The sequence below is a fragment of the Cinclus cinclus genome, chromosome Z (genome assembly GCF_963662255.1).
Source record: "Cinclus cinclus chromosome Z, bCinCin1.1, whole genome shotgun sequence".
Classification (NCBI taxonomy): Eukaryota; Metazoa; Chordata; class Aves; order Passeriformes; family Cinclidae; genus Cinclus; species Cinclus cinclus.
Window position 1 is genome coordinate 10,948,536 of NC_085084.1, and position 17,025 is coordinate 10,965,560.

Genomic DNA, 17,025 nt, shown 5'->3' on the forward strand with positions numbered 1-17,025 from the left:
AATTGCCAATGTGTTCAGTGTGCTTAGCAACAGTTTTACAGTAGATGTACCATTTGTGCAATCATAAAAGTAAGACACTTGCACATTCTCTAGAAGTACATGATGCTTCTGCTGATTTTCTGTGAATATGCGTAACATCTCAGTAAGTCTGAATGGATTTGTTGAGATATTTCCCTTGGTGTACCTTAGGGAAACGCCAAAAAACCTGACCTCTTTTTCCCTCCACAGAACCATTTTTCTTTCTTTACTTTACTTAAAAATGGCAACATTCTAAGCATCCCTACAGACTTATATCTGTGGTAACTACAGAAAAAGAGTTATGCAGAAGTTTTCTAGCGTCAGTTGCTATCTTCTACAACCTATTGACTTAATGGAAAGATCAAAGAAAATGCAGATCTTGCTTCAATCAGGTACCTTGTGCACCAAGGCAGGTTGCAGTCACAGCCATTCACTTTACATTTACAGTAGGACCCAGTTCAACCAAAACAAATAAAAGGTTGTTTATATGAGTGTATCTTGGGGATGCTTTATTATCCCATCCCATTTTTGTGGATGATATGTTTAGTTGATCTGTTTAGCTTTGTACCCAGGGGCAGCTGTTGTGCTGATGCCAAAACAATCTCTTTCCAGCCAGAGAATCAAGGACAACCATTACCCAAAAAGCATAAACAAATGTAGAAGGGAAGGGGGCAAGTCAGGGGGCTGAGACTTCATAGCCTGGGGCTGTGGTTGGAAAGTTGATCCCAACATGTAGATGAACGAAAACTTATGAAACTGCAAAATCTCGTGACCAGGATCCATCTTGGATTCAACTTGGGTGTAGCCTTGGCCAGGCTCTTCCACTAACCCAAGATATATCCTTTCAATAAATAGCTGTTTTATTTATTTTGCTCTGTCTAGTCTTCTTTCCAGGTCAGCCTTTCCAGGCATCAGTTATGGCACCCCAGATGGGACTTGAACCCACAATCTTCTGATTAGATATTTACTGTTAGATATGTACTGTTATTAAATACTTATCCATTGTTATATATTTATTTATTATTAGATATTTATCTGTAGCTACTTACTATTGTTAGATAGTTATTGTTAGATAGATCTGTTATTAAATGCCTATTATAAGTAGATGTTTAGAACAGAGGCTTTAGAACAAAGGCCTTGTCAAACCTTTAATGGAGGGAAATGACCCCCCCACCCACCATCGTCCTTGGCTCTGGGGCTGTTGCAGTGAAGGGGAGCTGGACCACGGTTTTTGGGGAGAGAGGCAGTTCTTCCCTTCCCTTTATGGCGCGGGCTGCTGGATTAACCACACAGCTGGGATCACTGACCAGGGATCCTTCTGCTTCTGTAGGTTTTGCCTCTGTTTTTTGGCTTTTTCCTTCGGCGCTGTAACCGAGCTTTCTGGCCTGCTCTTCCAAACTGCTTCTCCTGAGATTCCTGCTCCAGCTCCTTTTGCTATCCAGAGGGGCACCACGGTCAGCCGCACCTGCGGGTTCCTAAAGGAAGCACCTTCTCCATCTCTTCCACTGCCATTTCCACTGGAGAGAGACTGACCCTGTGCCACAGCGCCCCCTGCAGCCCCGGGGGAATCACTGCACCCACCCAGCCCACCAGGAGCCAGCAGCGCCCCTGCCGGCTGTGCCTGGAACTGCACCAAGGAGGAAATGCCTACAGCTCAGAGAAAGCTGCAAAGTCTCTTGGAGGGGGTAAGGTTCACAGTCTCAATACCCAGCACTTGTTCAATTTCTTTATTTTTCTGTGCCTTGCTAGCACCCCTTTTTTTTTTTCATAAATAAACAGGGTTTTTTCACTTTAGGGCCCTGGTATTATATTCTCTCATTGGCAGAAGGGAGTTATTGAAGCACTTTCTTTTTTGAGGAAATGCTCATACCAGGGCGTTTTCCCTGAAATGTCAATGACAATGTGTCTCAGCAGAGCAGCACATTCACCAGATACAAGTCTATAAAAAAACCCCTACAACTGTGTGATGGGTTATGATAAATTACAAGCAATCTATGGGGCAAATGGATTTGGTGCAATTGTCCTTATCCTCTGTTCTTGTGTAATTTGTGATAAAAAATTCTGCTAATAAAGTTTACTTTGCAATGTCCCAGAACTGCACATAGGCTGCAAAACTTTCTTAGGGCAGGGATTTAACAATTGCAGGATTTCTCCATATTCTGCTTCACGGCTTCACAACCACAGTCTCCAACAAAACCAGTCACAACAGAAACATCTTCCTGAGCTGCAGCCTCAGTGCAGAAAGAGAAGTTGCATCCATGAGCTCTACCACAAACTTGAGACCAGAGACAGAGATCAACGTGTACTCTCACGCCCTCCTCTTTAGGCTGCCATTCCTCTCATGCAGGCCTGTGGCTTAGCTTAAGAGTTCAGGGCCAGCTATGACCCTTCCCAGTGGCTCTGTGCTCATCTCTCCTGTCACAAACTGCTCTTTAGCCTCTGCTCTGTTGCCAGACAAATCATCATGGTTTCCCTTTTCCTCTTTACCAAGCTCCAGCAGCATGGTTAAGCATAGCTCTGCTGTACATAGTAAAGTCAAGCACACCAGCAAAACACTCAAGATGTTTCTCAACTCAAGCAGAGCCTCCACAGGATGCAGCACATGTAACCTTAACATTATCTGACTGTTTATGACTTAATTGTGCCATGGAAACTTTCCCATGAAAACACAAAACAAGTACATTTGATGTCACAAACCTAGAATGTAGAAGACAGCTGTAGGATAAGCCATAATGTAGTATTTGGTGTACACTGCATTCCAACACAGTATTTTTATTAATTTGAAAGTTCTCAATTTCCTCAAAGTTGCATGGGATTAATTATTAGGATTATTGATATTTGGCACAGTTAAAAACAGTTACTATAAGGTCTTAAAAAAGAGGTTCCAGTAATTTCAGTGCAATGGATTACATTTCCTAAGATGCCATTTTTAGACTTTCAGACTTTAGACACCAGACTTCACTCCCTAGCAAAGGCAACAAGAGGAACATTTGTTCCAGGTACTCCAAGCCAGGCCTCGTTCATTCAACACTAATGCACTTTTGAAAACCTGGAACTAAGGAACACATTCAAAAGCACACCTATTACATACGTAGTGATGACTGCTGAACCTTGGCACTATTCTACAAGAGAGATGATAAAACATGCCACCAAATTACTCTCTTCCTCTATGATATCAGGCAAAGAAAGAAAACAGAAGGAAAAAACAGGGAATCTGTATCCTATGATTCACCAAGAGAACTACAAAGAAAGTACCAGGATAGGTGTGAGCCCCACGAAACACACAGAACTGAATGTAGCATCAGTGCTGGGGCCGAGCTGACAGTTGAGTTCAGAGATTAGATCTTACCAAGCTCTGGTCTCTTATGTCACAATTATTGTCAGGGGGTGAATATCAAGAAAAGTCAACAGGAATTGCAACAACCCCAGTACACAAAACTGCGAGATCACCAGTCATCAGCACAGAACATTGTTTTAAAATGCTAAAGTCTCCAGAACAATGAAGAAAAAAGTAAAACCAAACATTGAGAGAGTATCACTATTCTGATTGTTTCTTTTTCCCTTCTTCTGTGTCAATCCCAGTCTGAGCGACTTTCAAGACCTCTCTCCAGGTCACTGGTCTGTGTTTATAGAGCCTTATATTATTATTACCTGGCCCCTAACAAATGCTGCCCTGTCCACGAGAACAAAGTAAGGTTTACCAAACATATTGCAAAAGCTTCTTATGAAATACATCTTACTGGGAGAGTCATGCACAGTAAGTGTATTTTTTCACCTATCAAAAAATAAATACCAGCCGTCTAGAGAGGGCACTATCCCAATAAAGGCCACTGCAACATGTTAGAACACTTGGCACATTCAAAGGTAGGATTTTTGAGGAAAAAGTTTTTTGAAGACTACTAACAGACCTTTCCAGTTCTTTATCACTTTGATTGTCTGCATAAACTAAAAGTGTCCCTGAATCAGTTTACAGAAAAAATTAAAAGCAAAGTCAGAAGCTACTGAACTGGACAATTCTTGTATTGATCCTAGAAAATACTTGTTAAGAGACATCCATGTAGCTCAGTCCCAAACACTGAATCTTTTCCCCTAAATATCCACCTCCCAAACAAAACTTGTGCGATTGCAAAATACTGGTTAGGAGTTGGGGGGTTTGTTGCAGGTTTTTAAAAGGATTTTTAAAATATGTTTTATACTTCATGACATATGTTTTTGCAGTTAGATTCCAAAGCATACTACTCAGCTTGCAGGAAGTTTGCCACAGTAATTGTCTCCACAACTATCAGAACTGTGGATACTGGAGAGAGAATTGCTGGCTTATATCTGAGTGATTTAAGCATTGTTTGATATCAGTTTATCATCATGCATAGTTGCATGTAATTTATTATCATACCGGGCTAAGAGAATTAATAAATTGCATCTTGAAAGATGCACATGCTTGCTCATTTAATGTTGCAGTTCATCTAAAAGAAGTAAAAGCTTATAAATTAAAAAAGAAAAAAAATTCTCTGAATCATTGTCCCTTCTAGTTCAGCTCAGACAGAACTACAATAATAAGACTTTCAAGTAGTAGTAAAGAACATTTTATTAAAATGGAATTTTTTTCAAACCTTATGTATCAAAACTAAGGCCTCAACTAAAGCTAACACAAAGTCAAGAACCTCAAAAAGTTCTTATGATACAATTTAGAAATCTGAAACAAGGCTATTTTATAAAGTTACTCAAACATTCTGAAATGCAGCATTACTTACTTGTTCTAAAATATTACATCAATTATTCTAGTGATAATATTTAATGATGCAAAGTAGTAAATTATCAGTGCATGTAACCCATTTTCATTTTGGTCCTGTCACAAGTAACTTTCTGTACCACTCCAGCTACTGAAATAAATGAAAGTATAAAACATTGCAATGGAAGCTGCCAACAACTCCTCCCTTTTGCGAGTTAATTTCTGTTCTTCTAATGCTAAATATCTCCAGTCATAATAGCAATAAATTCTTCTTGATTGACTGTAAAAAAAAACAAGAAAAGGGGGGAAAAAAGAAAATCATTAGACAAACAGCAAACAACAATTTTACAGTTGTAAAATAAAATAATGCATATGTGTACTTCACTTAAAGGCTTCTCTGTTAGAATTTGTTGCACCTGATCCATTACTCTAAGTGCCAAGTGTTTACAAGTTTGCTTCTGGAACAAGAGTTTTGCACAGTTTTTTTTAATGCAACATGAACTCAGAATGCAAGCTTTATAATGTGGAATACTAAAGTCAGAATCTAGCTCACCTATAATCACTTATATTGTTTAAAAATATTCTAAAAGTGAAACATGATAGAAAAAAAACCCCTGAGAAACATATGTAAGACAGTTATGCAAAATAGTATTATTTTAAAGGTTTAATAAAAATGTTAAGAATGGTACCTAAATTTTATTAAGTACTTTTCAAGTAACAATACCTCAGCTAATTATGACTGAATTCAGTTTTACACTTAAAATCATAATTCAAAACACTTCTGTCCAATCTACTATCACAGGTTAAACAATGCTATTCCAATAGCATTCCTGACCTTTAACATATGCCAAATACAAATATAAAACAAATTTTAAGATAATTTAGCAATTATTCCATAAATTAGCTAAATTTAAAATAGACATTTGATGAGCCTTTCCCCATCTGAACTTTCATTATTCCTCATTAATAATTAACAGAGATTTTACACAAATGCACTTGAAGACATTAAGTCATAATGATACATTAAATACCATTCATTAATTATTTTGCTGCAGTTAAACCTGAGGTACTGACTCATATTTACTCATATGTTAAAACACAGCCACTGTAGAAGAGCAGTTAGAGCTATCCAGTGAATATGTTCACTCTGCAACTAATTACTGTAGTGGGGAATGATTAGACTAAGTCGGTGGTATGGAAAAGACAAGACACATACAAGCCCTGACAATTATTCACCCCAGACAACAAACCAAGCTATTCCTAAATGAAGCACTGCAAAGAAAGAACTATATTCACAGCTAGAAGAAAATTAAAGAAATTCAACTACGTTAAAGAATAATAATAAAAAAAGACCAAAATATGTCCTACTGTGATGCATGTAAAAATAGGAAACAAGTAGATTTAGCGTAGCTTAAGGCCCTATGCTCTGAAACACCAGTCCATCACATAGCTACATCTAGTTCTAAGACACAAAAATACTGTCACTGTATGACTTTAAAAGCAATTCCACAGCTTTATCATAGTAACAATACAGTAACAGCTCAAATTCAAACATTATCTCAAAAATATTCTCTGGTTTACAACATACCTGAAACCCTTCTGCAAAGTGGAAATACAACACTATGATGACAAACAAATTTCAAAGAAACTTCAAAAAGCAGTGTAGTTACAATTCCTAGTTACCCAAGTAATCCAAATTAATCCTCTTCAGATGCAGGAGCTGTTCACAAGTTAAACACCATGGAAGCAGAAGCTTTTTCATGGCATCAGAATTTCCTCAACTCCGTAACATAGAAAATCATAAAAAAACAAACTAATATCACAGCCAATATAAAGATAACATTGAATTAGAATCTTGAGAATAAAAGGTGCACATTTTTTTCAGTGATGGGTTTGAGTACTTCTCTTAATTCTATGCCAAAATCCCAGACACAAGACTGGATTGTGTTTCCATCTACACAAGATGATCAAAACTGCATTAACTGACACCATGGAGTTCCTAAAGTTAATTGTGCTCAAAATCAGAAACAATTATTAAACCCAGGAATACCAAAATAAGATCTGCCTATTTAAGGGAGACAAAAATATATAAAATATACATTCTTTTACAGAAATCTGTATATAGCCTAACAGTAAGGTTTAGTGGTTTTGCTGGGAACATAAGGGTTCATATAACCTGAGTACCCTACAAGATACCTTATTTCACTGTGAGCAAAACAATCTCTCTAAAGTAATGAAGATGCTAACTAAAAGTGGTATTATTCCTGTATTTGGCAGATCAATAAAAAATGCTAATAATTAACAGTTTCAGATTTTTTTTGAGGGCAGGAAAAGGAAAGAGAATTAGATGACAGCAAGATTTTACCATATGACCAAGGTGTTTGAAGACAAATGAAATGGTGATTCACAGGATAATCTACTTTTTCAGAATGAATCTTTTAAAAAGCTAGGAACAGCCTCAGTTTTCTTTAAAAAACAAAAAACACATGGAACTTTAAGGATAAACATTAGCAGACACAATCATCATGCTATCAATCTTCCATATTCAATCTTCTGCTTGACTGCTCTAACAAAGACAATGAATGGATGACTGAGTAAGAGGAAACAGAGCCACTTAGTCTTAGATGATCAATTTGATTTAAAAAAATGTAGCACTGACACAAAATAATTATGACTCAATAACATTCCTGAAACAAACTATGTTCCATTTGTAGTACCCAAACAGCAATGTGACGAAAGAACATTGATCCACAATTCTGACATCTCATTTGGCAGCTCCAGGAGATCAACACATGACAAAACATATTTGCACAAAAAATTCTTTAACTAACATCTACAGCTGTGAGCAAAACAAATAATACCTATGTTGAATAGCATAGAAGACTACCTGTGAAAAGGCTGACAACACAATTTTTTTCCACTAGTACATGTGAGTTTTGAGTTCAATAGATGCTCAGAAGCATAAATATCACTGTCACAGGAAAAACTGGTGATCTGCTAGTGAAATCTCAGATGTGAGTCACCACCCTTGTAAGAATAGCGTTCGATGGACTGATACACTCTTTAGGTACAAGGTCTTAAATGAGTGATCCTCAAAATTCAGGTATTAAGGTTTCTTGCCACAGTATAAGCTGGCTTGTTGCTGGGAAATTGATTCAGCCGTACAGGGGAGAAGCAGGTGGGTCTGACAGACAAGCCTCCAGAGAACAGTGATAGGACAGATTTGGAACCAGACAGGGATTTGACCCAACAAGTTCCAGCATAAACTGCAGAAGCTATTGGTCTGAGAGCTGAGCAGCCTGAACTTTCAACCAATCGTAAGTGCTTGCCAAGGAACATTAAGATGGGTATTTAAGGTGAAGCAAAGAACAATAAAGTGCTTTTTGTCACATGAATCATAGAGTGCTGTGTCTCTGTCTCAGACTCGGCACCAGTCAACATTACAGTTTCTAATGTAAAAGTAACATTTTGAAGACAATGAAAAAGTCTTTTAAATTTCAGTGTTCACAGTGATTTAACACAGTGATTTATAGTATCAAACTTGATTTTCTAATTCATTCTTTGTCTATCTAGGCTTCTGCAGTCTTCTCTGCACGGACCTTTTCAGTTGCAGAGCCATTCTTCACACTATGCTTTTCAGCACTCCAAGGCTCAGAAGCATGTTAAAGAGCCATCCAAGCTGATCCTACATAGACTCAGGCTACTTCCAGCATGATTTATTAGCTTAATGCTCCATATCCAACTCTGAAAGCATAATAATGACACATCACCTCTTAAGATATATTGAGTAAGTGATCCAAAGACCTTCTCTCAGCACTTTAATACTTTCACTGATTTACTAGGAAATTAAAATGTAATGTAGGTACACAGAATCTCTTATTTCTACTTTCAACTACACTTCCACTCATCTTTTAATAGACATTGGTTGAGCAAGAGCTCATGGTGAATCAACTCAATTCTCAGACTCCAGGATTAGCAGCATCAAAAGCAATTGTCTGCATTATTTGTAAGCTAAATTATGTTTGAAATGAATGTAATCTAAAAGGAAATTAAAGAGGGTTTTTTGACAACAAAATAAAACCTGAAAAGGGAACAAAATTAAGAACAAGATTATATGGTATTTTATTTGCCAGCACATACTTTCTCCATCTCCATCCTTATCAAATTCTTCAATCATAGCTCGCAGTTCTTCATCAGATATATTTTCACCCAACTCTCTAGCAACCCGGCGCAAGTTTCTCAGACTTATTTTACCAGAGTCATCATCATCAAACAACTTGAATGCCTTGAGGATTTCTTCTTGTGGGTCTCTGTCTAATATCCAATCTGTTACTAGAAGAAGGATACGTAAGTTAGATTAAAAAATTCTGGACAGTAAACTTAGAATGACCTTTGCAAACTACGACAATATGAAGAACACACGTCTGATGTCACCTGTTTCTTACATTTCTACAGAATTCAGTGTGTGCATTTGTTTGGCTGTTATCTGACCTCTCTTTCTCACCTCTCTTTTTCCAAGCTGAGTTGTCCTCTTTGGGAAATAACTGCTGCAGTAGAAAGCTGCATGGCAGTTCAGACAAAGTCATACTTTTCACACACCTTCCAACTGGAATTAAAAGCATACACAGCATGCCTCTCTTTCAAAATTCCAAATTCTCAGAAAAAAACCCCACGATCAACTCTTTTAGATGAAGGTGTGATTTTTTTTTTTTTTTTTTTTACTTTATGTGTTTTCATCAGGATAGAATTTTGAGTTGTGAGAACACTGAAACAGTAAGTGAAGAGAAACATCCACACGGAACCTCTCTTTTAAATATAAAACCACACTAACACTAAAAGGCCCCATAACCCAACTAACCAACCCCATCCCACCCCCCCAAACCTGAAAACAAAAAAAAAAAAAGACTAAGTACAGGGGGTATGAAAAGGATGCTGTTATGAATTACAAGATGGTTTGTTTTTTTTTTCCTGAAAGGATTTTTCAGCCTTTATAATTTCTTTTCAAGACAACCATTTGTCAGTTTCCAAAACAAAATACAAACCTGCCTCATTAAATATTTTTTTTCTAGTCATTACTTCAGACCAACCAACAATAATGTATCTCCAATCTTTGTACCTGCTAGTCTTGTATTACCAAGCCATTAAAATCACATCAACACTGTTTGCACGTAAAGAACCACTTACCATCAGCAAACTTGAGAGGAAAGAATTTTTCATGTTCATATAAGCCAACTAAAGCAATCAAGTTTATATGTTTGCAGATATACCCAAAATTTAAATATTTTCTTTTAAAACAACATTGCTGCATGACAATATCACATTTGAAAAATGCTACCTTTTGTGGCAAAAAGAAACTGAAAAACAATAAAATGTCTCTAAATACAAAGCTATAGGAGACAAAATATAATTGCATCTTTATATATTTCAGTTGAACATTAAATTAAGAGAAATTGATGGCTCAAGAATCACTTAACTATATTCAGCAGCTCTTCAGAATAAATGTCTCAATAACCTATTTTATCTAACTCCCCAGTCTTTCTGTTAGAAGTGATACATATTTAAGTCTGTGTCAAGGTCATATGGCACCACAGCAGCATGTTACCTCAACTCAAGTTTTCCAACAGATTCAATCCCCTCCCAAGTATATACTGTGCTTTCTACAAGAATTTTCCTGGCTTCTTGCAGCACTAAATGACTGTTGATATTGATGGCCAGGACAAAACAAGGGAACAATGAACAGGACTGGACATCAGGAATTAAAAAAAGTAATTGCATGGCAACTACAGTATATTCATTTTACATAGTATTACAGCATAATGATGTAATTTTAAGACTAGCATTACTATCAAATCATTACGTTCATTTTCTTTCTAATGCTTCCACATAGGCTTTATAAATCAGAAACAAACAAAAATAATGTTCTCTTACCTGGAATACAACTACAAAAATATTACCTGTCATTAACAAGACATTTTGTCCAGTACTAACCTGTTAAACAATTAAATGTTGCCATATTCCAATTACTACTTCTTTTACTATATTAAGATGAATGCTATTTGTAGCCAAGAGCAAATACTAGGGGGGTTTGGGCATTTTGTTTCATAAATCTACAGAAATATAATACTTTGAAGAAATGGACTATCATGATCATAATGAACTATACATAATGGACATTAGAACTGAAAATTTAAACCCACACAGATTACTTTTTGTTAAACATATATCGTATGCAAAAACATAGATTATGCATAAACAAAAATCCCCTAAAACCTTCAAAGAAACATCAGATCTAAAAATCCTGCAGATCACTGTATACTCAAAGTACATAAAATTCCACAACACACAAATTACAGATGAAAGGAACAACTAATTCTACTGGCTTCATCAACAGTTGAAAATTCTTGTAGTACAATACTTTAAATCTGTATATTATATATAATCCATATAAATATACTGAATCTTTACTTCAATTTCTCTCATCTTTTTTATCTATGACATCTGTAGTCTGATTATCTGCATATGCACTCCTTCCAATGAAATTCAATGCCAAATACCTTTTCTAACAGGAAGAAGAATCTTACAGAGATCCTTGAACAAGACAAGAACACCTACACTTAAAACTAGCATTTATTCCTCTGTGTAAACTTGAAAGAGATTATGTACACCCTACTTCTTTTTATACTGTAGCTATCATTCCCTCTATATATCAAATTAAGAAATCAGAAAACAAATATTTATCTTCCTTCACTATTGACCTATATTAAGCAAAATATTAAATCTCCCACTTCTATTTCTTACTAAATAATTGAAGAAGTCTACAAAGTATGGTTTTGAAATTGTACTCACTATTATAGGCTAAATATCTCTAGAGGTAGAAGCACAATCAAAGACATACCAACTTCATTAAAATCTTCAAAGGTGATCTTGCCTGTTGAATCTCGATCATAATCTTTAAGTATTTTCAGGACATCAGCTTTTTTCACATCAAAACCCAAGGCCCTCATTGCCACCTTTTGGAATAAAATGGAAGTGCAACCACAGATAAGGATCAAAATAAAGATTTATCAGATTTTCCTTTTAATTTCAGTAATTACCTTCTTGCCCAAGAGAAAAAGAGCATATCAATGGTTTAATAGCAATAATAAATAAAATAAGTAAAAGGGAAAGAGCCTGAGATATTGAAACCATTTAGAACTACTTTTAGGAAATGACACATCTAGTTACAGTGAGGGGAAAAAAAAACACCTTGCATTTTCAGGGATTTTACAGACTGGACCAAATGCACCTTAGGACAAGTACATTTATTGCTCACTTTCAAAACCATTTCAAAATCTTATCTTTTAAAGACAAAACTGAAAATCATTCTGCAAATTACTCTTCATTTTTCAGATAAGTGTGTTATGTCCATGGATTTAGAAGTCCTAGAAGACTTTTAACTGCTTTTCCAGTCAGACACAGAAGCCAACCTATGTTTTAATTTTCCATAAGCTTAGGAGTCCACATTTAGTTTCTCATTTCACCTTAGATGGTAATTTCTAAGCACACACTACCCTGACTACTTCTGAACTGATGAATATAGGCTACCCACACAAGGAAAACCACTGAAGTAGTTATTAAAAAATTTATGCTATATGCTGATTTTGTAGAGAAGGAGATAAATATTTATCTCTTTATGTATTTCTTTATGTATTTCTGCTCTTTCACAGTAATACCTTCAGGGTGATAATATTTAATTAGACAGCTAAGAAAGAGCTTTTCAAGTAACCATGACAGCTAGGAATGCAAAGCTTAACATAACCAGAAAAAGCATAACCATAACCAAGAGAGTCACCAGCACAACCCTAGTCGCAGTGGCTTCCAGGAAAGATAAAATATGTGAACTCTGAAATAAAGAGAAGGGAACTGTTCTACTTAACACATTCCTATAACAGCAAATTACGTAAAAATAAGACTTTTTTCCTTCTTCGTGTTACTTGGTAGAGCCAGAATGTAGGGCCAATACACTCAATTAGGCATTCTTTCAAAAGAAAACTTCACCCTATATATGACTGAAACACTGGCCTCTCCAAAGCTACTTTTTGCTCTCAATGCCTTACATAGAATAAAAATGCATAAAAGATTTAAGGTGAGTTTAGTGAACCTCATTTACAACTCTGCAGACTTTCAGGTCAGAGGCCTTATTCAGAAAGACATCCTAAACTCCATCTGCTAATAGTTATCATTAGGAACGTCCTTCTTTGGGAAGGGCAACTACTGAGCTTCCCATACACAGAGCAAAAACCACACCTTATTTCTACAAATCATAGGCTTTCCTTTGAAAAATACAGGTAAAGCTCTGGCTTGTTGTCAACAGCTTTACAAATCTGATTTACACCTTTTATCTACACATCTGAAACCAACACCAAGCTCTAGGTTATAAAACATCTTAAAAAATTGTCAAATGGTTTTTCAATAGTTTTCTCCCACCTGGTCATCTGTCCAAGCTTATCCCTGGTAGGCAATTATACCGGGGTTATTTAGAATACTACAGCAATTCTGTTATCGCATTAAGTATATAAAGTGGGAAGAAAAGCTTATTCTTACACCAATGGAGTACCTCCTGTGTTTTTTTTGGTTTTTTTCCTCACTCCTTTAACCCAGCAAGACATCTTGAAGGAAGTTTTTAAAGATAGAGCCAGCATCTTAAGAACTCACAATGGAACAGATATATTATCTGCTATAAAACTGCTTAAACGAAAGAAAACTTCTACCTTTAATTCATGGTAATTTATTGCTCTATCTTTGTCCGTATCAAACAATTCAAAGGCATCTTTAATTTCTTGCTTCTGTTCCTCAGTCAGTTCTCGTCTTTTCTTCTTTTTAGTTTTATCTGCTGAGAGTTCATTCCTATATAAAGGGAAATAAATACAGTGTAACAGATTTCTACTAGGAAGATGCCACTGTAGATAACTTTTCCACCAATAAGAAACTCACGATAGTTTCAGGAATCACCACTTTATGTAGACAGTATTTTCCCAGCCTGTATTCCCAATTTAAAATGACATATGAAATAGACAATTCCCTTGTGAAATCTGAATGATACCGCCAGTCCCCCACCCAAAATAAAATCAGCACAGGCATTTTTGTTAATAAGCAGCACCAAAAAAAGAAGGTAGAAACATTACCAGCTAAAAAGGCTTCCTGAGGTTACAAACTAGATTAGCAGTTGAAATGATGCAACTCATGAAAACAGTTGGTTTCCACAGTGTAGCTTAAAAAAATAAAATAAATTTGGGGACAGACAGGCCAGTGGAAGACAAACTAGGCCAGACAGGCTGGCTACTAAAGCTGGCTTTAGGTACTACAAATCAGCTTTGCTGCCTATAACAGTTCTTGGATAAATGGTACTTGCAGGGTTTGGGGGTTTTTTAAATCCTTTAGATCCCACACATACACAGTGTTTTGAAGATTTTTTTTTTTTTTGCTTTGTTTTGGTATATACAAGAGACAAGCCTCCCAAATCAGCAAACCTTGCTCAAAGATTTTTCTTCAGATAGCCTAGGAATAAGTTTGCATTTTCAGAGAAGCAGAGTAAAAGGGTAAGAGACAGTGCCTATAAAATTTAAGGGAAAAAACTGCAGCTGAAGGAGAAACTGCAGTTGGATCTAAGGGGAAACACTTTCCTAACAAGTGTGGTGATGTGCTAGAACAGTTCCACTGGGAAGGAGTCTCCATCTTCAGAAATTTTCTGAACCTAACTATAAAAGGTGCTTAGCATCCTCAGCCAGCTTTACGTAGAAGTTGCTGTGATCAGGAAGCTGGATTAGATGACTCCTGTAAATCCTTCCTAACCAAAATCACTGTATGGTTTATGTTATACTGTCAGGAAAAGGCTTTTTATGTTCATTTGTCCTTTTGCCAGAGGCAGAATGTGTGCTGTATCACCTAGTGTAGAACACATAAAGGTTACTGATCAGTGAAAACTTCGTAAGATTAACTTTCCAAATCCCCTCTAATAAGCTGCTTTATGTCCTTCTTTGTTAAAATTGTGAAAATTTTAATCAAAACCTAAAATTAAACATTTATTGAGACTTAGCTTTCAGCAAGCACTGAAGCAAAAATCCCAAATACAGACAAGAAAAGTGCAAGCTGCAAAGGCTGAGCCTGCTTCAAACCACAATACTCACAAAGAGTAAGACGTCCTTAACTGGCAAACAGAGACAAATCCACAGGCTTTGGATTACTACAGATCTTGGAAGGACCAAAATAACTTTGAGCTGGCTACTTAATTAGGGCTGAGAGAGTAGTTCAGGTCCAGGGAGCCCAGATTTTGTGAGTTACGATAAAAAAATCCATTTATAAACCTGAAAGCAGATTAACACCGAACTCTTCCAAAGAAGCAATCAGGGTACTTAAGTGTTCATTTAGTACTTAGCATAAAATTAATTTATCAAAAGACAAAGCAGCACTCAAATACAGGCAGTTCAATGCCACTTCTGCAACTACTTTAACCATACTAAGCACGGAATTCTCACACTTGAAAATTAAGAAACACAGTTGCTATGTAAATGTATTAATTACACTTGAAGACAAGAACTTGCTAGGTACTGGGATTCATAAGCCAGACTCCTTTATGCAACAGCGACTAAATCAGGATTTATAAACAAAACAAAGCCGAGCAGTTTAACTGTGCCTCTTCACAGGCTTTTAAAAAGCACATCAGGTAACCCAGAAGCGAGCCCCGCAAGGCCAAACACGCCGGACCCTTCCCTCTCGCGGCAGACAGTCGGGGGCCGACCCGCTCCCGGCCGCGCCGAAGGGATCAGACGTGACCGGGAAGGGCGGCGATGACCCAGGCCCCGCCACGGCCCGACGCGCCCCGCACTCCACCAGCACCTCCCACACGGCGGTGGCGCGGCCCTGAGGCGGGGAACCCCCGCCCGCGCTCTGGGCCCCGCGCGGGGCAAGCGGGAAAGCGCCCCGCTCGTACAGACCTGACGGCCAGGCTCATCGTGCCACCACCGCCGCCGGGTGCCCTCCCCTCCGCACAGCCCCGCCGCCTCACAGCCTCGGCGACGCCGCGCTCCTGCCCTTAGCGACGCCGCTCAAGCCGCGCCCACATCAATTACCGACGCTTGATTGGCTGCGAGTGGACGAGGTCCCGCCTTTGAGCCCTAGACGCTCTGCTATTTGCTGAGAGCCTGCCACTCAGCGTGGGCGGCGTGCTTCCTGGTGCGCGCGGGCAATGGCTGCCGGCGCTCTCGGCCGCTGGGCTGCTTCTGCTGCAAAACGGGCAACACGAGAAAGCTTTCCTAAGGAAGGATATTCCTTGATGTTTGATCTTGGTTTTCAAGCCTAATCGACACAAAAAGGTTTTAATCCTTGAAGCGGATAGACGCTACCAGGCAAGCTCAAAGTGATGTCCAGGGGTTAGAAAGACAAATCTGTCGGTGGAATTTCCTTGCTGAGGTCTTGGACACAGGGCACGATATGTTTCAGTGACGTCAGACAAACAGTTCAGAATTTACAGGCCACCGGGACCTCCTTTGGCAGAACTCCCAAAATACGGAAGAAATTAATAAAGGCAACTCGGCATCTGTGCTGAATTGTCTCCAGGTTTGGCAGACCACTGACCAAGATGCCCACTAGCTCAAGAGAAGGACTGGGCTTGTGGACTAATTAGCATGAGAAGTAAGAGAATAATTAACCAACACAAGATAGAATAACAATTAATAAAAGAACTATGTAACTTGAAGCCTATAATGTGTTTATTGGATAAAATGTATAAATACTAAAGAGTTTTGATAGTTGTTGCACTTGATTCATGGAATACCACTCAGCAGCCAGGCTTGTGCAACAAATATCTGAAATAAATAATCCAGGTCTCCCTCAACTGTGTAATTACTGGCCTGTTGCACACTGGGTAACAAATCTGATTTTGTGGCCACCACTGGCCTTGCTGTAGCCTGGATGTGTGGTGGCTGTGTCAGAAGAGCTCTCCATGGCCCCAGACCTGCTCAACTCAGACTGCTGGAGGTGCGGTGGGCTGTGGAGGAGCACACAAAACCACCATTTACAGAAGCGTTTCTGGCACTTGGGCAGATTTTGCCTTACTAAAAATTTGATGGAAAGCAGTATGTACTGTGTGGAAACTGAAGACCTTAATGTATAGTTCCAGTCACTAATATTTTTGTGTCTTGCAAAACAGTCAGTGAGTCAACATTACATATCTGTGTGGGGAAAATGTTCATATCACTGATGAGAGAGCTCACACTTATGAAAAGTGCTGCCTCAGTGCT

General features: G+C 37.9%; 1 protein-coding gene across 1 annotated transcript; it reads right to left on the reverse strand.

The window, feature by feature from the left end:
* Positions 1 to 4,576: 4,576 nt before the first annotated feature.
* Positions 4,577 to 15,750, reverse strand: CETN3 (centrin 3). Its single transcript, XM_062513159.1, has 5 exons — positions 15,721 to 15,750; positions 13,498 to 13,633; positions 11,643 to 11,757; positions 8,888 to 9,079; positions 4,577 to 5,027 (listed from the first exon to the last, which is right to left on the reverse strand). The coding sequence occupies exons 1-5, from the start codon at positions 15,735 to 15,737 to the stop codon at positions 4,984 to 4,986; spliced, it is 504 nt and encodes a 167-aa protein (XP_062369143.1). The 5' UTR covers positions 15,738 to 15,750; the 3' UTR covers positions 4,577 to 4,983.
* Positions 15,751 to 17,025: the final 1,275 nt, after the last annotated feature.